Genomic DNA, 20,403 nt, shown 5'->3' with positions numbered 1-20,403 from the left:
GAATTCATCTTATCCTCTCAGGCTGCGCTCTGGTGACTACCACTGGCAGGATGCGCAGGGGCGGCTCTCGGCCCCTGGGCCCTGAAACCGCGGAGAGGGAGGGAAGGAAGCGCGACCGTCGCTGACCCGCTCGGCCCCTGGGCGCGCGGCCGCGTCTGGCCTTTTGTGCGCGCGCACGGGAGGCAGCGGCAGAGCCCGGCGCGCGCTCACGCGGCAGAGCGCTGGCTGGGGGTGGGGGGGGAAGGCAGGTCCACGCTGCCGCGCGCCGCAGGGGCTCACCTGTACTGGAACCTTCGCGGGCTCCGCCGCCGGTCCCTGCTGTTGTGGTAGTGCGGACACGCATAGCCCTGGCGACACAGACGCGGTGGCTTCGGACACGGCTCTGTCTTATAGCTGCCCAGCACGAAACTGGCGTCTGAAAACACAGGGGTCCACATGGGAGCACGTGCACGTGTGCTCAGCGGGCCAAAGGACACGGCGTGTCCACCCCACCGCCACGATCGGGAGCGAGACGCTGACACCCGCCACAACCTGGACGAGCCTGGAGAACGTGACGCTCGGTGAGAGGCCAGACCCGGAAGTCTACCTGTCGCGTGACTCGACTACAGGAGCCGTGGGACGGGGCAGATCCCGGACGGGAAGGACATGGGTGCTGCCAGGGGTTTGACGGCGGGGGCTCATGACAGAGTTCTAAACTAGCTCACCTGACGGCCAAACAACCCCCGAAACGCACACTTTAAAACGGTGCATTTTAACCCTGATATCAACAGTGGATTTGGGGTGATAAGGATCTGTGATGCCGGCTGGTGGGCAGGGACAAATGTCCCGCTGTGGTGGGGACAGTGCACACACGGAGTCACAGGGCACATGAGAATTCCATCTTTTACTATCAGCGGAATCCCACATTGCTCTAAAAATAGATATTCAATTTTATTTAAAAAATTTTTTTAATGTTTATTTTTGAGAGAGAAACAGAGCATGAGCAGGGAAGGGGCAGAGAGAGGGGGAGACACAGAATCCCATGCAGGCCCCAGGCTCTGAGCTGTCAGCACAGAGCCCCACGTGGGCCTCGAACCCACGAACCGTGAGATCATGACCCGAGCTGAAATCAGACGCTTAAGTGACTGAGCCCAGGTGCCAGTGCCCCTTGTATATGGTTTAAGTAGTTAATTTCACGTTTTCTGAATTTCATCTGAGAGCAAAAACAAACAAAAAGCCACCTGGGGTCATTTGAAAGCAAGAACTGATGAAAGAAAATCCACTAGCAGCCTGGTTCATGATCAACACGGCACCTGCAGACGCTACTGTTCCCGCTGCCGATCCCAGCAGGGCTGAGCTTCACGCTAAGGGATGGGAGAGCGGCAGGGGGAGGGGAGGGGCGGGCCCCAGCACCCAAGACAACGTGACCCGACCCTCAGGAAACGTCTGCAGGTCGAAGTTTAACGTCACCGCGTTGTCCAGCCACACGAAATACAATTTCTAACTCATTAAATGACACACAGAGGGACACAGAAAGAACAAAAAGGGTCTGAGAAACAAAAAAGCCCATTTTAAGAAAACAAATTAGGGATGCCTGGGTGGCTCAGTCAGTTAAGCAGCCTTGGTTTCAGCTCGGGTCACGATCTCGAGGTTGGGAGTTCAAGCCCCACATGGGGCTCTGTGTTGACAGTGCACAGCCTGCTTGGGATTCTCTTTTTCCCTTTCTCTGCCCCTCCCCTGTTCTCTCTCGCTCAAAATAAATCAACTTTATATTAAAAAAGGAAAACAGGGGCGCCTGGGTGGCGCAGTCGGTTAAGCGTCCGACTTCAGCCAGGTCACGATCTCGCGGTCCGTGAGTTCGAGCCCCGCGTCGGGCTCTGGGCTGATGGCTCGGAGCCTGGAGCCTGTTTCCGATTCTGTGTCTCCCTCTCTCTCTGCCCCTCCCCCGTTCATGCTCTGTCTCTCTCTGTCCCAAAAATAGATAAACGTTGAAAAAAAAAATTAAAAAAAATAAAAAAGGAAAACAGAACCTAGAACATTTATTCACAAGCGCAGAGTGAGTGCCTCGTACAGATACAGTCCGACACAACCGAGAGATGATGACGTGAGGCAAACTCGGATGCGTGACCGACTGAGCCACCCGGGCGCCCCCCAGCCATGGGACATTCTGAAAACGGCAAAACCACGGCAACTAACAGGAGCGTAAAGGATCAGTGGTGGCCAGGGGCCAGGCCGAGAGCAGACCTTGACACGGCTTTGGCCAAGCCCAGAGCGTGAGCCCTAATGGAAACTGTGGACGTTAGTGAATGTGTCCGTGTCGGTTCCTTGCCTGTAACAAAGTGTCACGTCGGGGCAAGGCGTTCACGAGGGGAAGGTGGGAGGGGGTACACAGGACCCTGTACCACCCGCGACACCTCTGGACATCTAAAAAGCAACAAATAAAATCTGCTAGTTAAAAGCCAAACCGCCACATAGAGATGGAAAACGAAGGCGTGGCAACAACAGTCTGGAGCAGCGCGTCTGACTGCGAGTGTCGGTGCCACAGGCTCCGTCTGAAATGCTCAGTAACCGAAGCCAGAGCGCCTAACTGGACCTTCCTGACACAAACCCGGGTGCAGGAGCTGAGGGCCGCCCCCAGGGCGAAGCCACAGGCCTCACCGCCGCCTCCCTGCTCTCCCTCCTCAAGCCCAGCCTGGCTGGCGGCGTGCCCCCGCCACGAACCGGAGCTCACACAGGTGGAAGCGGGCATCCCAGACGGGGAGACGACAGGCTGGAATGTGGGAGACAGGAGGTTCTCACGGGCGTTTTCCGGAAAGACAGAGACCCCGGGCAAAGCACGTGTCCTCAGGTGCTGGAAGCCGGAAGCTGCGGGCACACAGCTCCCGCTGAGGCGGCCCTTCCCCAAGCAGTGACACCACCACGGGGACGAGCGCGCAGCACCAGTGGGTGCCCCGAAACACAGAGGGGACCCTGGGGCACTCTTCACGCGGCCCAGCCAAGAGGCCAGCCGGCAGGTGCCATCGTGGGGTGGGCGCCGGGCACTTGGTCTCAAGGAGGGGTTGGCGGTGGGGGTGGGGGGGGATAGTAGAGATGGGAGGAGAATCTGGATCAGCCTCGCATGACCTCTGCTAACTGATCCAGTACCCCGGGCCCTAGCGTGGACTTCCCGAGAGCAGGCAAAGACATTTGCAAGGAGAAAATTTGTTGCTCAGAGGACTTTTCTTAAAACCGCACCGCCCTTATCAGCTACCCAGAACAGACAAACACACAGAGAGAAGGCAAACTAGTGAGTGCCGGGGCAGGGGGGTGCTGCTTAATGGGGACCGGGTTCCGTGCACGTTACAGAAACGTTCCAAATTAGTGCTGATGCTTGCACAACACCGTGAGTGTACCAAATGACACAAATTGTTCACTTGAAAATAGCCGAAACAGTAAATTAACTACATTACGGGTACTTACAATAACACCTCCCCAAATTTCACCGCCCACAGCCATCACTTGTGAAGCCTACAAGGAGGGCGGGTCCCGCACCTCCGAGGGACGCATCCAGGAGCTGCAGGGACTGAGCCGAGGGCCCTGGGAGACCCGCAGGGCAGGGCCAAGGCGGAAGCACGGACGTCCCAAGAGCAGGTGTGCGGTGAACATCAACCCAGCTCTGGGAAGGGGCGCCCAAAGGAGCCGTGCCTGCCACATACTCCCCTCCCCAGGCGGCAGCCGCTGGCTGACCTCGGCAAGAAGACGCCAGGGTAAACATCCAGAGCAACCGTGGGGCCTGGACACCAGGGCTCAGATCCCACTCAGCCACCACTACCTGAGGCATTGGGGGTGATATATTCCGCTGGAGACTCAGTTTCCCCATGTGGTCTACAAACGAAGGTGGCGAGGTCCACCACGTGGTCACTTTACAGATGGAGAGGACCTCCCCCCCCTCACCCTCCATGGTGGCCTCAGGGTTACCTTGCCACCGGGGATCCTCGCCCAGGATCTTCTCGATCATGGCCTGGCTGGCCAAGGCCCCGGGCTGCAAATCAGGGACGCCGTCCCCAGCGCAAAGCTGGCCGCTTTGCAAGGATTCCTGGGCCTGCAGCTCCCTGCGAGCAAATGTCACACTGGTTACAGCGCTGCCTCGCGTCTGTCCCAAGCCCGCCCGCAAGGTGACGGAATCATTCGGTGCTGTCGCTCTGCGGAGCAACCTAGAAGGTTCAGGACGGGCAGCCCTCGGGTCTCGGGCACAGCCCTGTCCTGGGACGAATCCAACACCTTCAGAGCCGAGACGCGTTTAGTGAGGACTCGTCTGTCCCCCCCACCCCGGGGGGTCCCACAGGTGCACGAGCTCAGCCTCGTGAACTCCCACGGGCACACGGGGCAGCGGGAAGGAAACCTTCTCGTCAGAGTCAAAGCCAGAGAGAGAGCCGCTCAGGCCAGCATCCCAGAGAGGTGAGCTGGCTGGCCGCCCCGCGCGGACGCCCCACACACCTGATGTCACACACGGGCGGCCGCAGGTCCAGCGGGCCGTGCGCAAAGGCGCAGTGCAGCCCGTTCTTGACGCAGTGGCCACGGGCGTCCGTCTCGTGGATGCACGTCCCGGTCTTGTAGTAGCGCAGGTGGTACTTGCGCTCCGTGTCCCCAGTCGTCCGGTGCAGGTACGGGCACCTGGGAAGCAGAGGGGCAGACACAGGCCATCTGAGGCCTCGGGGACACCAGCGCGGACCCGCCAATGCCCTCGTCGGCAACTGGCCAACGCCCTGCTCTCGCGGTCTCCCTTCGCACACTCATCTGTTCCGATCGCAGGCCTCGGGTCCTGGGCGGAGCACCTGTCCCCTGGACCCGTCCCCCAGACACTCAGATGCCCCACAGATCCCGCAACTACATCTGGTGGAAAAACACAGAACCAAATTTCCCTGGAACTCATCCTGCATCATTTTCTGATTATGGAAAAATGAAGTCCGTGCCCGGGATGCAGCAGCGCCCCTCATTTTTCCCGACGAGCATTATCAGAGGAGGACTTGTGGTCACTCCCATCCATCCAGGTGCTTCAGGGGACCCCTCGAGGGAAGGAGCCTGGGGAGAAACCCGGACGCGGCTGGAGGAGGAGGCTGGTGGGAACCGGCCAGGAGAGCGGGGGATGGGGGGGGCGGGCGGTACCACGTGCCCCAGACGGAGGGGGGCGGGCCATGCCACTTGCAGGTGCCAAGCCACACACTCCCAGGGAGAGTCCCCCTGGGGTCCCCAGGCAGCAGGGGGCTGGCTCCACACGTGAAGCTGGGCACTGAGCCCACATGGAGGTCAGCCCCTCTAGACGAGAGGCACAGAAGGGGGGAGGAATACTGAAAAGAGCCTGAGCCGGGGACACCTGGGTGGCTCAGTCTTAAGTGTCTGACAGTTGACTTCAGCTCAGGTCACAATCTCACCATTCCTGAGTTCAAGCCCCACCTCGGACTCTGGTGTCAGTGGAGAGTCTGCTTCAGATCCTCTGTCTCCCTCTCTCTCTCCGCCCCTCCCTGCTCTGTCTCAAAAATAAACGTTTTTTAAAAAAAAAGACTAGTTTTAAAATAAACTTGAAAAAAAAAACGCACAGAGCCTGAGCCAGCAACTCCCCGTGAGCCGCCTGAGGGGTGAGGCAGGGGCCTGGTGTCCCCTTCCAGAGGGGACGGTTGAGGAGGACCGCGTCAGGGCCCAGTCCCACCTCAGGGCCCAGCAAACCGTGGACCCGGCTGCTGGGAGCACCGGTGGGATGGCTCCCCACACACGAAGGAGGGACAAAACCCAGAAATAAGGCACTGGGGGGCCACTCACTCTCAACCCCTCTCTCGCCTTCAGACAGCGCACCCCAGAGCTCCCTGAGCACCTGGGGTGTGCAGGGCATGAGGGGAGAGCGCGCTGTGGCCGCGAGGCCGGGTCCCTGGGAACCAGTGAAGCAAAAGCCAAAGGAGAAGCCAGCTCGGGGTCCGGCAGTTCCGCTGCCAGATGCGTGCCCCAGAAACGCTGCGAGACCCCGCTGTCGTCCGGGGGAGCGTTCTCTGCACCCGGGTCACAGCACGTGACCCACAAGAGCTGAAAGCTGCGAACGACCCCAGCGCCCATCAGCTGACGCGTGGGGGAGCGACGTGGAGCCCGTGCGGACCAGGACGCTCCTCGGCCTCGAAGGGAACAGAACTCGGACACGTTGGACAGCGCGGATAAACCGTGAGGACGCTGCGCTCAGCAAGAGAAGCCACACGCAAAGCCCACGTGCTGTGTGATTCCACTCTACGAGGTCCCACGACTCAGAGTCACGTCCCCGGGAGGTGGGGAGTGGATGCGAGGGGCGTCAGTGCTGAGCGGGGACAGAGCTTCAGGTTGGGACGAAGAAAAGGACTGGGGAACAGGCAGCGGGGACGGTTATATACGACACTATGGGAGTCGTCCGTGTCGCTAAACCGCGCACTGAAAATGGTTACATCCGTTTTCCTACGTTACAAATGTTCTATCGTAGTCGTAAACAGAGCCCGCTGGAGACGGAAGAGAGAGATGTTACGTATTTGTACAGATAGCGTGCGTCACGTCTGGCCCTCCGCGGGATTTTCACAGGCGGACACGGTGACGTCACAGCACGCGGGCCGGGAGGACAGAGCGCGGCCAGCACCCCGGGGCCCCTCAGACAGGCCCGCAGTGAGGACACGCACTCCCTCGGCGACGGCAGAAACTGGCAACGGGGCAGATGTGCCACAGGGCACGAAGGCCCCGGCGAAGCCTTCCACGGAACGCCGCCCGTCGCAGACAATCCCCGCACACCCCTGAGACACGGGCGAGGTGGCAAACGGACAAGACGACGTGGTGGCACTTTCTGAAAACAAGCATGGCCACGCCACTAGACACACACCTGGAAAAGGAGACAGGACGCACGGCCCACGAGCCAGAGCGAGGACGGCGGGCGGAGCGGCTACAGCGAGGACTGGGCACCCGCCCTGCGCCCCTCTCTATGCAGCCGTGTCCTCCGCCGGCACATCGCCCCGGCCCGGGTCTCTGGGTACCCGGGGCGTGGAAGCTGTCACGGGGAGCCCGCGACTAGAGATGAAGGCCGCTCAGCGACAACACGGCCCCAGGGAGGGGGGCGCTGGGCCCGCCCAACTGCCCCGTGTCACATCGCAGCCCTCGCTAGGCGGTCAGGACTTCAGAGACAACATAGTGGCAAAGCCAGAAAACCCTCCTTCGGGCGGGAAAGACTCAGGGCTCCGCCCAACAACGCAGGCAGATGCTTCCCGCAGGAGTCCGCTCATCCACCCGCCTCTCCCCCTGGGCCACTGCCAGCCCACCGCACCCATGATGTGCCCCACGGTGACCGGATTCAGGTGGGGGCCTTGGTTCTCAAGCTACCTGCCACAGTTAGAGACCCAAACCATGGAATTAAAACAGGGCTCCAGGTGCACCTGGGTGTCTCACAGGTTGAGTGTTCAACTCTTGATCTAGGCTCAGGTCATGATCCCAGGGTCGTGGGCTCGAGCCCCGTGTCAGGCTCCGCACCGAGTGTGGAGCCTGCCTGGTATTCTCCCTCTCTCTCTGCCCCTCTCCCCTGCTCATGCGCACACATGCGCACACTCTCGCTCCCTCTAAAAGAAAATCCAGCAGATCTCCATCGATGCCATGATGGAACAGCACAAGCCGGACGAGGGCACAGTCACGATGCTCTGGAACCCACGCGCCAGGATGCAGGGAGGACGAGACCAGGGGTTCACTGCCGCCCCTCTGTGTCCAGCAGGCTGTCCCCCTCCCTCTGGCAGCCCTTGCCTGAAACAAAAATAGAACCGCCAAGGCCAGTCTGCAGTGGGTGACAGAGGTGGCCCACGCAGCTCACATCCACCGTGCGTTAGCACCAGCCAGGAGCACACTGGACCAGGCGTCAGAACCCCTGGAGGGCTTGCCAACCCCAGAAGGTGTGGTCCCCGAGTCGAGTCCAGGTAGGTTCCTCGGGTCCCAACTGCTGGTCCGGGGGCCGCGACAGGGGGTACTGCTGGGCGTTCGGGGACACTCAAGTACAACCTGACTCCCTGCCAGTGCTCAAGGCGCTCAAACAAGGGTGGGGAGACAGAGGTGCAAACTGGAACAAGTCAAGCAACGCCACGCAGTCACGGAATGTGGGGAATAGCAAATATGGAGAAAGACGTTGGGCTGCAGACAAAGGGGAGCAGGAGGGGCTTCTGGGGAAACCTCAAGGGTCAGCTCACATCCGCCCCCTCCTCTCGGACACCAGGGATGGGGGGCTGACAGCCAACCCCGTGTTGGCCACGCCCATCCGCTCAGCCCCGCACCCCCTGGTTTCCAAGGGCGGCCCCGGACTCCCGAGCCAGGGAAGCGGCCCCTCATCAGTGCCTAACGTGGGCCATCAGCACCGACAACAGGTCCACACCTTCCTCTGCGCCCCCACAGCTGCCACCCTCCCTGGAAGACAAAAGCCTCCACTGGCCGCCTTTCCACTGGCCTCCGAGGGGGCCTCCCTCCCGGTCACCTCCTGCAACTTCACTCACTCGGCTGGCTAACATGTAACCAAAAAGCGTGTGTCCTGCAGACTGTCAGCAACTCCCCGGCTCCGGACTATTAGGCTGTGACGTTCCGGGCCTGCCCTGGCTCTCATCCCACCCTACAAGCCCAAGGAGAGTTCCCTTGTAAGGTCAGTTTGGAGCAAGTCCACAGCTACGCGGGGGTGAAGTTCACCCAGGGCTCAGGGCCCCAGACACTTGGGCTTTTACGACTAAACAGGCGAGCGTCTTTCCCTAGAAAGGGCAGGCTGAAGGCAGTGTGGTGCGGCAGGCATGCCACACCTCGGACACTTAGGACGTCGCTCTGAGCCAACAAGCTCCCACAATCACGCTCGGATTCATGAGCGGGAAGCCCCTGGCCCACCTGACCCCGGGCCTGTGTCCCAGATACCCCAAGTGCAGTGAGGTGGGGGGGGGGGGGGGCTTGTGGGAGAAGAGCCAGGCCAGCCAGGGGAGCCCTGAAAGAATAAGGCCGCAGTAATGGGACGGGCCCCCTTCCTACTAAGCAAGAGAACCTACAACTGGGGGTCTGGAGGGTTGACTCCCCAGGAACATCCTATGTACCGCAGGAGGAGGGTTGACCGAGGAAAGAGAGTGGTTACTTTGCACACGAGACAGTTGGGGGCTGCTTGATTTCCCCCAATGAAGATGTCCCCCGAGGGCCACAGAGGCCGCTGGGAAGGCGCCTAATCATCCCCAGGAGCCCCGCACCTGCTCGCCTCCACAGGAGGCGCCAATCACACCTGGATTCCGGGTGCGAACACCCAGGAGGGCCTGGCGTGCGGAGCAGGGCCAGCTGGGGGCCTGGGTTGTCCACACCGGATGCCGCTCGGCAGCTTTCAGGATGAGGGTGGGCCAGCGAACACCTCCGACAGGAGTCGCTCTCCTTGAAGCCCAGCCTAAGAAATACCTGAGATGCACCCTCACAAGTGGGAACACAGACTCGATGGAGCTGGGCCAGACCTCAGGCTCGGAAGCGGCTTTCTGCGCCGCCGACTCTCTCGACTCTTACTCGAGGATTGTCAAACGCGCACACCGCTCAGCTGACCCTGGCGCTCCAGCGCGGGCGGGCTTGTAGCCGGCGGGGCAGGAACACGTGACCGCACGACCAATCGCAGCCGGCCCCCGGGGAAGGGGCGTGTCCGCCAGAGCAGAGGGCCCTGAGAGGGCGAGCAGGGGACGCGAGGGCAGCGGGACCTCCCTGGCTAATGGGGGGGCCCGCCCGCGGAGAAGAGGGGGTGACAGCCGGGGTGCCCATGGGGAGGGGGAGATGACACCGGGAGGTCTATCCAGAGGTGACACTGGAAGCGCCACGGAGGTGAGGGGGGCCCTGGGGGAAAGGGCCACGGGAGGAGGCGTGACAGTGAGGGGAGAAGGTGAGCGCCATCCTAGGAAAGGCCGTGACAGCAGGTGTGCCAATCCCCCTGGAGTCCCCATCCGGTCCTGCCACACAGCTCGGGCCCGCGAGCTGCTGCCAGCCAGCTCCAAGAACAGTCCTGGATGCTTTGGTCACCCGACAAGGGCTTAAGGGTCTTTGCTCTTTGATAGGATCCATGTTCTAAAATAACGGGTTGGGGGGGGTGGGGGCCTGGGAGGCTCAGCCGGTTAAGCCTCTGACTTCAGCTCTGGTCACCATCTCACCGTTTGTGGTTTCCAGCTTCATGTCTGACTCTGTGCAGACAGCGTAGAGCCTGCTTGGGATTCTTTCTTTCTTTCTTTCTTTTCTTTTTTTTTGTTTTCTCTAGCCCCCCCCCCCACTCTGCCACTCCCTCTCCCTCTGCCACTCCCCCCCTCAAAAATAAACATTAAAAAAAATTAACAGGTTGGTAGTACACATACCCAAAACAGTTTTCGAGAACCCATAAACTGAAATAAAAGAAAGGTTCTGTCCTTACTCTGGAAGGTAGTATCTACTTAGGAATTCCATGGTGATGCTTTGTGAACCAGAATATGGAACCAGAATATGTAGTCAAACAGGACAAACGCTGTGCTGTTCCACTCGTGGGGGGTGAGAAAGTCCCTCCCCCATGGAACTGAGCGGTAATTACTAAGGAGAGACCCCCAGGGGAGACATCTGCTCTCTGCCAAACACTTCCCGAATTTCAGGCTGAACCTCAATACAAGCGACACAATCTTTACTAAGATATGTGTGACTTTCTTACTACACGGAGGGTCACAGGATGCACCCCAAACGGAAAATGTCAAACAGGTGCCTAACTGCCACTCATCTGGCTCTCAATGATGACCTCCGTGTCATGTAAATCACACGTTAATACTTCTGTAATAAATGATTGCCTGGGGGGCACCTGGGGGGCTCAGTCGGTTGAGCATCCGACTTCCGCTCGAGTCATGATCCCACAGCTGGTGAGTTCGAGCCCCGCATCGGGCTCTGTGCTGACAGCTCAGAGCCTGCAGCCTGCTTTGGATTCTGTGTCTCCCTCTCTCTGCCCCTCCCCTCTTGTGCTTGCGCACGCTCTCTCAAAAATAAACATATAAAAATAAAAAGAAACCCACTGCCTATTATTTAATTACTATCAAGCCCAGCTGAAATGATCGCCCACAGACGCTTCATCCGTCAGGTGATGTCTAACAGTGGGGCCAAATCAATACCAGGACATCCAGACTCTGGACCCCAAACAGCTGTTCAAACTTGCTTTGTCTACATGTACCGAAAGCATCAGTGAATACTGTCAGTCCTTCATAAAGGGCTCTGGGGTGAGGTCATACACGCCGGGTGACGGGACTGCCTCACCAGGGTCAAGCAGCACTGCCTCCCCCCTTGGGGAACTCAGGACCCAAGGCCAGAGAGGTGACTGACATCGCCAAGAGAAATGAGGGACCTGATTCCAGGCCTCAGCCAGAGAAACATATTTCTTCTGAAGACACGTTTGCAGAAAAGATCAGTTCAAGAAGCAATTATATAAGGCACTTTTAAAACTTCACAGAAGTGTAACACCATCTTAACCAAGGAAGGGCTGGGCGCGTTATTCCAGCAAGCGTCAAGCTGCCTTAATAACAATCTTATTGAACTCTCTCGTGCTCAACTAAAAATATTTCAGTAAGTATATAAAGCTTATGATATCACCATGAACGAAAAGTTTACTCCCTGGCCTAAGCATCTTTGGAAAATGAAGGACACACATCACTCTGATGTCTGAGTGCAGCACAGTGAAAGCTGTCTTCAGAAGGGAGCATTTCACGGGGCTCCTGGGAGGCTCAGTCAGTCACGTGTCTGAATTTAGCTCAGATCATCTCGTGGTTCACGAGTTCGAGCCCCGTGTCGGGCTCTCTGCTGACAGCTTGGAGCCCGAGCCTGCTTCAGATTCTGTGTCTCCCTTTCTCTGCCCCTCCCCTATCTCTCTCTCTTTCAAAAATAAACATTAGAAATTTTTCTTTCAAAAGGAAGCATTCCTGGAGACACAACTCCTTTCAAGGGATCAGGGGACTGAGCCCAAAGGACCTCCCCCAGATCAGGCCTGGATCCAAAGAGAAGTTGAACAAGCAGTTCAGAAGTTGAACAAGTTATTCAGAGGGCCCGGAGCTCAGTGATGCTATCTGACCTCCAGGCAAAGGCGGACCAGCCCTCCTCCTTCCTCAAACAGCCCAGGAAAAAAAAAGCAAAACCTCCCGTTACTGGGTTCTGTCCGTTACCAGCCTATACACTCTGCCTGCACGTGCCCTGTTTTCCCATTCTACACATTGCTAAATAAATACATCTGTTCATAACACCATCAAGAAACTTGTAAGAAAAAAGCCAACCCAAACAAAACCTTGGTTTCTTAAACTTTAAAAGTGCTACATAAGCGACAGTCTGCAAATGAAATAACTTCCCTATCATTTTTTTTTTAAAAAGACGTTAGATATGTATGCTGCAAGGAAGTAAACATTCCAGGTATAACTTGCACAGGGTGAGCAAACATTTTAACACGCTCTCTGAACCAGAAAACACGGGGCAACTACAAAACGGTCCTAAGCCTAACAGGTGCACCTCATAAGGGTTGTCTCTAATACGGAAAACCTGGGGAACTGGGTCCGAGATGGGAAGTGAGGTCAAGTCGGTTGACAGCGCCCAAAGGGTGTCCCAGAGACACAGTCCTGGAGGTAGAGAAAAGTCCGCCCACCACCACTGGTCACAAAGACCAGACCCCCTCTACAGGTGGCGGGTGCTGGAAAGAGCGGCCAGAGCTGGCCCCGCCCCACACTCACTCGTCGCCGTCGGGGCACACGCCGCTGGCCTCGTCGTACTTGGAGCAGTACACGTCCGGGCTGTAGTTGAAGGTGCCGTCGCGCCTGCGGAGCGGTCTGCGCCGACGCTGATTTAGGAAATGCCAATGGAAACAGGTAAATGGCCTGTGCTGGGCGCACTTGTGCTGCACAAACAGGGCGCACTGCTCTGTCCTAAATTCCTTTAGATACCTAAAAAGACAAACAGCGTTGCGGGTCGCTTCCGCCGCCACCGCCGCCGGCGGGCGGCCTCGAGGACTCGGGAGCGGGGACCGGACCCCGCAAGCCAGGGTGCCCCAACCTCAAGAGCAGCCCCCTCTCTGAAGGCAGGCGGCCCCAAACGGCCGCCCCCCCATTCCCAGCGCGTTCCTCCGATCCCAGGCACGGTCCCGGACCCCAGGCGCAGCCCTCGATTCCCGGCCCCAGGCGCGACCCCCGCCCCCACTCCGAGTCCAGAGGGCCACCCCCCACCCAGCCCAGGCGCGAGTCCCCAGACCCTGCCCGCAGCGTCGCCCATCCCGGCCACGGACGAGACCCCCAACTTCAGGCGCGACACAGCGACCCCAGGCACGCCCCGACCCGGGGCAGAGACAGCCCGAGTCCAGATGGCTGCCCATTGCCGACCCTAGGTCCGACCCCGGACCCCAGACGGCCGCCCCCTCACCCAGCCCAGGCGCGACTCCCCAGACCCCTTCCGCAGCATTCCCCATCCCGGCCACGGACGCGACGCCCAACTTCAGGCGCGATACGGCAACCCCAGGCACGCCCGACCCCCCAAGCCGTGGTGCCATCCCTGATCCCAGGCGGGGGCCGCCCGAGAGCAGGGGACCGCCCTCCTCCCCCCCCCCCCCGCCCCCAGGCGCATCCGCCCCAGCCCCCGACCCTCCCCCGCAGAGGCGCGTGGACCCCCAGCCTCCCGGCGCGCTTCCCCAGCCCCCGCCCCCAGGTGCCGCCCCAGACCCTGGGCGCCTCCTTTCGACCTCAGGCGGCGGCAGCCCGCGTCGGACGGCGGTCTGCCGCCCCGAGCCCGGACGCGACGCGGAGGCCCGGGCGCGGGGCGGGGGGCGGCGCGGGGCCCCAGGCCGCACCGGAGGCGGCACCCAGGCCCAGGGGCGCGGGGCGCGAGCCGGGGCGCGCGGGGCCGCCCCCCACCCCGTCCCCCGGCCCCGCCGCGGCCGGCCCTGCCACTGACCTGTAGTGGGTCGGCTTCTCCGTCTGCGGGGGGGACCCGCTCAGCGCCGCCGCCGCCGCTTTCGAAACCGACGGCATTTTCAGTCAAAACAATGCAGCGCGCATGCGCCAGGCGGGCCCGCCCCCGCCCCTCCGGATCTCCCCCCGTGCCGAGCCCCCCGCGCCCCCGCCGGCCGGCCCCGCCCCCGCCCCGCCCCCGCCGGCGCCCCGCGGACCCCAGACCCGCCGGGCGACCTAGCGCCGCGCCCCCATCGGCGGGCACACGCCCCGAGCGCGCCGCCCCGCCCCCGCGGGCTCCCCTCGTCCGCGTCCACCCCAGTCCGCGCTCTGGCGGACCCCGGCCCACCGCGCAGCGCCCTGCGCCACCCGCAGCGGGTCCCCCCGCACGGAGGCCGCGGGCTGGCTGGTCACTCTGGCTCTCCACTCGTCCATGACTCTGACCCCCGGGGCTGGGTGCTGAGCTACAAAGAATGGAGCCTGTTGCTTGGGGCTGGGTGTGTGAGAGATGGGGGGCCATGGGGTGCGACTGCCGTGGCTACCCAGCTTTCTTTTAGGGGTTAGGAACGTGTCCCAAAGTTAGATTGTGGCGATGGCTGCCCCAAGTGAATATAGCGAACATTTTCATTGTATGCTTTAAGTGGGTGAAGTGAACACCATGTGAGTTATATACCATTAAAGCTGATTTTCAAGGAAGAATCCAGGACAGCTGGGTGGCTCGGTTATTGAGGGTCCGACTCTTGTTTCTGGCCCAGGTGATGACTCACGTTTGGGGATTTCCCCGGGGGCCTCCAGCTCCGGGCTATCAGCGAAAGAGCCTGCTTGCGATTCTCTCTCTGCCCCTCCCCCCCCAAATAATTTTTAAAAAGTAAACATTTTTTTAAACACCAGGCTAAAGGGGCGCCTGGGTTGCTCAGTTGGTTGAGCGGAGTTCAGCTCAGGTCATGATCTTGGGGTTCACGAGTTCAGCCCCGCATCCGGCTCTGTGCTGACAGCTCAGAGCCCAGAACCTGCCTCAGATTCCCTTTCCTTCTGCCCCTCCCCCATTCGCGCTCCATGTCTCTCTCTCTCTCTCTCAAAAATATATATTTAAAAAAAATTTTTAAGCAAATTAAAACAGCGAAGAGCCCATGGAGTAAGCAGACATTTTTTTGTCGGGAACAGAGCCCCACGCCGCTGGTGGCCTGCATCCAAACAAGCCCCTGAAGACGCGTGGCCCGGCAAGAGGAGCCCAGGACGAGGATGAATAACGAAAGGACGGAAGTCACGGCTCACCTCTCCATCTGTCTGCTGCCACCCCTCGGCCAAGACCCGGTGTGGGGAGGGCCTGCTCGCACGGTACTCGCTGGCCTCAGGTCTTCCTTTTGCTCAGGACAAAGCCCACCCGGGTCTGGGGTGCAAAGTCAGGAACCAGAAAACCCCTCACTGTCAGCCGCCCGGGAGATACTCAGGACTTATTCCCGTGTGGTATGATGTGCCGTCAAAAACGGTGATACCCACCGTCGTGTTTTGAAAAGGTGTGAATGTCTATAGACAGACACGTCGTTTTCACAGGGGTTGTCCCACAGTGGCATCGTTAAGTGTTTCTGATTCTCTTCCTTTTGCTTATGACAGCGTCTAACTTTTCCTGATAGATCACATTGCTTTTGCCATATGACAGTAACTTTCAATTACAACACAAATTCTTTTCATTAGGTTTTTTTATTTCCTACAAAAGCGGGGAAGGGAAGAGTTAAGGGTTCTGGTTTGAATGACTGGGTAGCTCACAATTAAACCTAACAACCGCGCCAGGATGGAGAAAGGCCGGCTTCGTTCTTCGTTCCCTCCCAGATAACAATCTTCCCAAACCTTGATCTACCTCCAAAAAATGAACATACTTGGGGGCTCCTGGTGAGCTCGGTCAGTAAAGCATGGGATTCTTGATCTCAGGGTCACGAGTTCCAGCCCACTGGGTACCGAGCTTACTTAAAAAAAAAATAAAAATAATTAACATATAAATCTATAAACATCCTTCTATCAATCCCACCTGCCACACAAGCGGAATTTCCCCGGGGCGGGCCCGACATTGAAACCCCTGCAGCAGAGAGCCTTCGGGAAGCCGGTGCACTGCCATGCAGCCACCAGTCTGCAAACACCCGGATCGAAGAGACCTCCAGTTAACTTCAGCACCACAGACATAATAAAACCTTCCACTAGAAACGTAGTGAATAAACTCTTCCTCTTGTTTCCCTCATATTTAATTCAAAATTAAGCAGTTTCTTTTTTTTTTTTTTTTAATGTTTATTTATTTTTGGGACAGAGAGAGACAGAGCATGAACGGGGGAGGGGCAGAGAGAGAGGGAGACACAGAATCGGAAACAGGCTCCAGGCTCCGAGCCATCAGCCCAGAGCCCGACGCGGGGCTCGAACTCACGGACCGGGAGATCGTGACCTGGCTGAAGTCGGACGCTTAACCGACTGCGCCACCCAGGCGCCCCTTAAGCAGTTTCTTAGTAAGTAGTGTTTGGAAAGCAGATCATTTCGATCCCCAAAAATCCTGCCTGTAATTTGTCAAAAGAAATACCTAGCAGGGCGCCTGGGGGGCTCAGCCGGTTAAGCCTCCGACTTCAGCTCAGGTCATGATCTTACGGTTCCTGAGCTCCAGCCCCACATCAGAGCTCTCTGCTGTCAGCACTGAGCCCGTTAGGGATCCTCTGTCCCCACCACCCCCCTCTGCCCTCCCCCCAGCACAAACACGGGCTTTTTCTCAAAAATAAAACGTTTAAAAAAAACGAAAAATGCTGCCCAGTTTTATTCTCAGAAAGTTGTTGCCTTGCTAAAAATAAGACTTTGTAAAGCCGAGAAAGTTCATTATTTCCGGTATCTTTTGTAAATCCCACAATTTACATTTAGGTTTCTTTCCTCACTTCCTATTCTGGAAAAACAGAAAAACAAAGGAACTGGAGAGGACTAAAAGGCACCCGCCACCCCCCCCCCCCCGGCCTTTTTTTTTTTTTAATGAGATGCAAAAAAGGGAGGGGGTTGTCTTAATTCCACATCACCAAATTAAAATTGTCAGTTTGTCAAACTAACATCTATTTCTACACAGCACGGTAGGTTAAAAAACAAAAAGTTTCACTCTTCTCCCAGTTATTCTGTCTCAGAAAGCAAACGACCTGCAGACTGGGTTACGCTGGACTGCCAGTGTCACCAGAATTGCTTTGGAAACATGATCGCGTTGGAGAAAGACACATCCCAAATCCAACGGTACATAGTGCAACCAAAACCCTTTCCACGGGTCGGAAAGAGCAACGTCTCGGGGGCGTATCCGTTGGGCAGCAAGTATCAGGCGAAGAGCCGGTTCCGTTCTGTGGACACTCTGCTCTGCCCTCACGCGGGTCGGTGTGGCCAGCTGTGCCAAGTCCTTCACTCTGGGGACGCGCGTAACCAAGGCAGAAACGGTCAAACGCGATGTCAGAAGCCCAAGGGCGGCTGCCTGTCTCCTCGCTGCTAGCCCCCGCCGGCACCCCGCTACGTTCTCGCCTGGTGGACGGTCGGAGCTCCAGGCTCCCGAGAACGATCGCCGGGCTCCGGCTCCTCTTCTCCCAACACCTGTTTCAACCACCGGTCCGTGCTGGTCTCCTGCCTGAAGAAGCACCAGGCCACCAGAGCCATGAGCGAGAGGCTGAAGGGCAGCACCCTCCACCAGGGCCGTTGCTGCTCCCCTCCCAGGGAGTGCTGCACTTTCCAGCGGGACGGGCTGGCTTTGCTGGAGGAAAACTGAATGGGACGGTTAGGGTCGTCCTCTTCCTCAGCCTCGGCCGCGGGCTGGCCCTGAGCCCGGACACCCGGCGGCGGCTGCAGGTGTCGGGAAGCCCCGCGCACGAACCTCAGCGCCCGGACAGCCCTGGAAAAGAGACAGCCGTGAGCGCGCCCGCCCGCCGCGCCCGCCGCGCCCGCCCTCGGCCCCTCCGAGGCCGCGCGCAGCTCACCCGGTGGCCGGCGCACGCCAGACACGGCTCATCGCGACCCTGACTCTGCGCTCGGAGGGGCGGCGCGGCCCGTTTGCGTCACTTCCGGAGCGCGAAACCGGAAACCGGTAGCCGTTGGAGCCTCCGCTCACGACTACAGAACGTGGGCCCGCTCGCGCAACGGAAGTGACCCGCCTTCTCCGGCGGCCTTTTCCGTCGCAGCCGGCTGACGCAAGCCAGGCCGCACGGGCATGCCGGGAAATGTAGTTCTCCCCCAGCCAGAAGAGGAAAGAGCTGTCCGGTGCCTGGGCGTCGGCGGGGCTGGGGCGAGATCGTCGCTCTCGGCCTCCTGGCGATGGTCCCTCAGCCGCAGGGCACGACCCTGGGCGCTCACCGCGCGGCCGGTCTCCGCGCTCCGGGCCAGGGCCGCTGTCGGGGACCGAGGCTTCGGAGGACTCCCGCGGCACCTTCCTGTCCTTCGGGCTGTCCCGGGGCTCCCTGCCCCACGCGGTTCCCCCACCTGGCTTCATAGCGAAGCCACGGTAGCTTTTGTCCTCCAGGCAGACTGGCCTTGGTGTTGTGAGAAGACTACATGGAGTGTCCAGGCATCATCTTGTGGGGACGTGTGTGTGTGTGGGGGGGGGGGGGTGTCTTGGTGACAGTATCAGATCGTGAGGCCACCTTGTGAGCTGTGATGTGCTACCTGCCTCATTCAGCTTCTTCCCCTCTGGAGCGTCCCTCTCCTGCACCTGCTTCCTGGAGAAACACCAGACTCCGGGACCAGTGGCCCCGCTCCCCGCCCCACCAGGCACTCTCCAGACATTAGGGCGAGAGCGGCAGGCTGGAGGTGTTCCCAGCTCAACAACATCTGGGAGTCCTCCCCACCCGGGGAAGCCCAGCTCCGATGCCCCGCGGCAGCTCAGGGCCCAGGCTAGACTGTTGAGAGGTGCCTGTGTCAACAGAGGCACCTGTGTGCCCGGGTCCTCCTCACTGGGCCCCACCCCACCTGTTCCACCCTGCCCATGCGAATTCACCAGAGAGAACACGCTAGTATAAATAGAAAACAGAGAGTTTTATTCCAACCCAAGTTAGGACAGCTGCCCAGGAAATGCGATCTTCATGGGGAAGAGAGTGTTCTGGAGAATGAATTGTTTTTAGACTTTTTTTTTTTTACATCTTGTGAAAGCTCAGAAGATTATAAATCAGCATATAGGCAGCAACATGAATTTTATCATCAAGTGGCGTTGATGGTATCTCAAGGACAAGATGTTTCCCTTTAGGCCGCCGTTCGCAAGATGGGTGTATGATGCACGCACGGGGGACTGTAAATGAGGCTTTTGGTCTAAGCAAAGTGCGTGTACGGTCATGCCGATTTAGAAATCTAGCATGGGGGTGCCTGGGGGGCTCAGTCGGTTGAGCATCTGATCCTTGATTTAGGCTCAGGTCATGATCTCATGGTTCGGGAGTTCGAGCCCAGCATCGGGCTCTGTGCTGACAGTGTGGATTCCTGCTTGGGATTCTGTCTCTTCCTCTGTCTCTGCCTTTCTCTCAAGAAAATTTTTTTCTAAATAAATAAATAAATAAATAAATAAATAAATAAATAAATAAAAGAAATCTAAAGTGGCTTCCCTTCTAGATCATGACTTTAGAGAGCTTTTCCTCTGGCCAACCACAGGACCCCACTCCAAATCGCTGCCAAACTAACTCACCCCCAGGGACCCCCAGGAGTCTGCTGTGGTCCACAGGATGGGCCAGAATCACCCTCATGTGCCGCCTGGAGGTCTTCCTGGTGGACGCGGAGCTCAAGGAGCTCTGAGGTTAGGGGTGGAACTGCTGACTGAGGCTGATGCAGCCACCTGTTGGGGACGCCGAGGGCACTGGGCACAAGCTAGCCTGGGACAGCAGAGTGAGCGCAGAGCTGAGAGAGGGGGGTAGGGGCTGGGTCGTCACTCCGGGTCAAGGCAGCCTCCAGGGGGCCACGAATCCCATCTCAGTCTCGGTAACTGCCCTGGATGGGTGACAAAACAAGACAGCTTGGACAGGTGACCTCAGCACTCGAGCCTCACTTGTAAAACGGGTGTCACGTGCCCTTCTCGGGCCGCTGTGAGGACTGGTCCCGTGCCTGGGGAGTCTGTGGCTGGTCTTGGGACAGCTACAATTGATAAGGGGGTGGCCTGGAAACACGCTTCCATCCTGCAGCCCTGAGGCAGTGGGGTCACCCTTACTGCCACCGGGTTCTGAGGGGCATTCGAGGCTGGGGTCTGGGGCGGGGGGGAGTGCCTGCTCACAATGAAGAATGAGCAAATCAGAGTGTCCAGACGACCCCTCCTCTTTCTCCTCTTCCTACTGCCACTCGGTGTCCTTTGTAGGTGAAAGCACTATGCAAAAGACATAGTTCCTGTAGAGTCTTTCTTTGTTTTAATGTTTATTTTTGAGAGAGCAAGAGTGTGAGTGGGGGCGGGGCAGAGAGAGAGGGAGACACAGAATCCGAAACAGGCTCCGGGCTCCGAGCTGTCAGCACAGAGCCCGACGCGGGGTTGGAACTC

The 20,403-nt window shown here is 58.8% G+C and overlaps 2 protein-coding genes across 10 annotated transcripts in view; both read right to left on the bottom strand.

Annotated features, from left to right (window-relative positions):
* The window catches only part of UNKL (unk like zinc finger), a 37,386-nt gene extending 23,328 nt beyond the window's left edge, over nucleotides 1-14,058 (bottom strand). For 6 of the 9 annotated variants that reach the window (XM_045048136.1, XM_045048137.1, XM_045048131.1 and 3 more), the window contains exons 1-5: nucleotides 13,912-14,051; nucleotides 12,702-12,911; nucleotides 4,456-4,632; nucleotides 3,937-4,070; nucleotides 280-415 (exon numbers count right to left, since the gene is read on the bottom strand). In XM_045048136.1, the coding sequence (XP_044904071.1) occupies nucleotides 280-415; nucleotides 3,937-4,070; nucleotides 4,456-4,632; nucleotides 12,702-12,911; nucleotides 13,912-13,988 (734 nt within the window). In that variant the 5' untranslated portion in view covers nucleotides 13,989-14,051. Of the gene's footprint in view, nucleotides 1-279; nucleotides 416-3,936; nucleotides 4,071-4,455; nucleotides 4,633-12,701; nucleotides 12,912-13,911 lie in introns of all 9 variants that reach the window. The other 3 variants (XM_023246808.2, XM_045048133.1, XM_045048138.1) reach the window with 3 other exon arrangements.
* A 2,625-nt stretch (nucleotides 14,059-16,683) lies between these two features.
* CE3H16orf91 (chromosome E3 C16orf91 homolog) lies at nucleotides 16,684-18,017 on the bottom strand. The gene is made up of 2 exons (XM_006942481.5): nucleotides 17,879-18,017; nucleotides 16,684-17,793 (listed from the first exon to the last, which is right to left on the bottom strand). Exons 1-2 carry the CDS (start codon nucleotides 17,908-17,910, stop codon nucleotides 17,418-17,420), a joined length of 408 nt encoding a protein of 135 aa, XP_006942543.1. The 5' UTR covers nucleotides 17,911-18,017; the 3' UTR covers nucleotides 16,684-17,417.
* Between the last annotated feature and the right edge of the window lie 2,386 nt (nucleotides 18,018-20,403).

This window comes from Felis catus, chromosome E3 (genome assembly GCF_018350175.1).
Source record: "Felis catus isolate Fca126 chromosome E3, F.catus_Fca126_mat1.0, whole genome shotgun sequence".
NCBI lineage: Eukaryota > Metazoa > Chordata > Mammalia > Carnivora > Felidae > Felis > Felis catus.
Note: the sequence above shows the minus strand (reverse complement) of the source record. Positions and strands in the feature narration are given on the sequence as shown.

Bases quoted from the DNA above. Each gene is read 5' to 3' on its own strand.
- CE3H16orf91 (XM_006942481.5), bottom strand. From the start codon at position 17,910: ATGAGCCGTGTCTGGCGTGCGCCGGCCACCGG. The intron at 17,794-17,878 runs GTGAGCTGCGCG...TCTCTTTTCCAG, and splicing joins TGGCGTGCGCCGGCCACCGG to GGCTGTCCGGGCGCTGAGGT.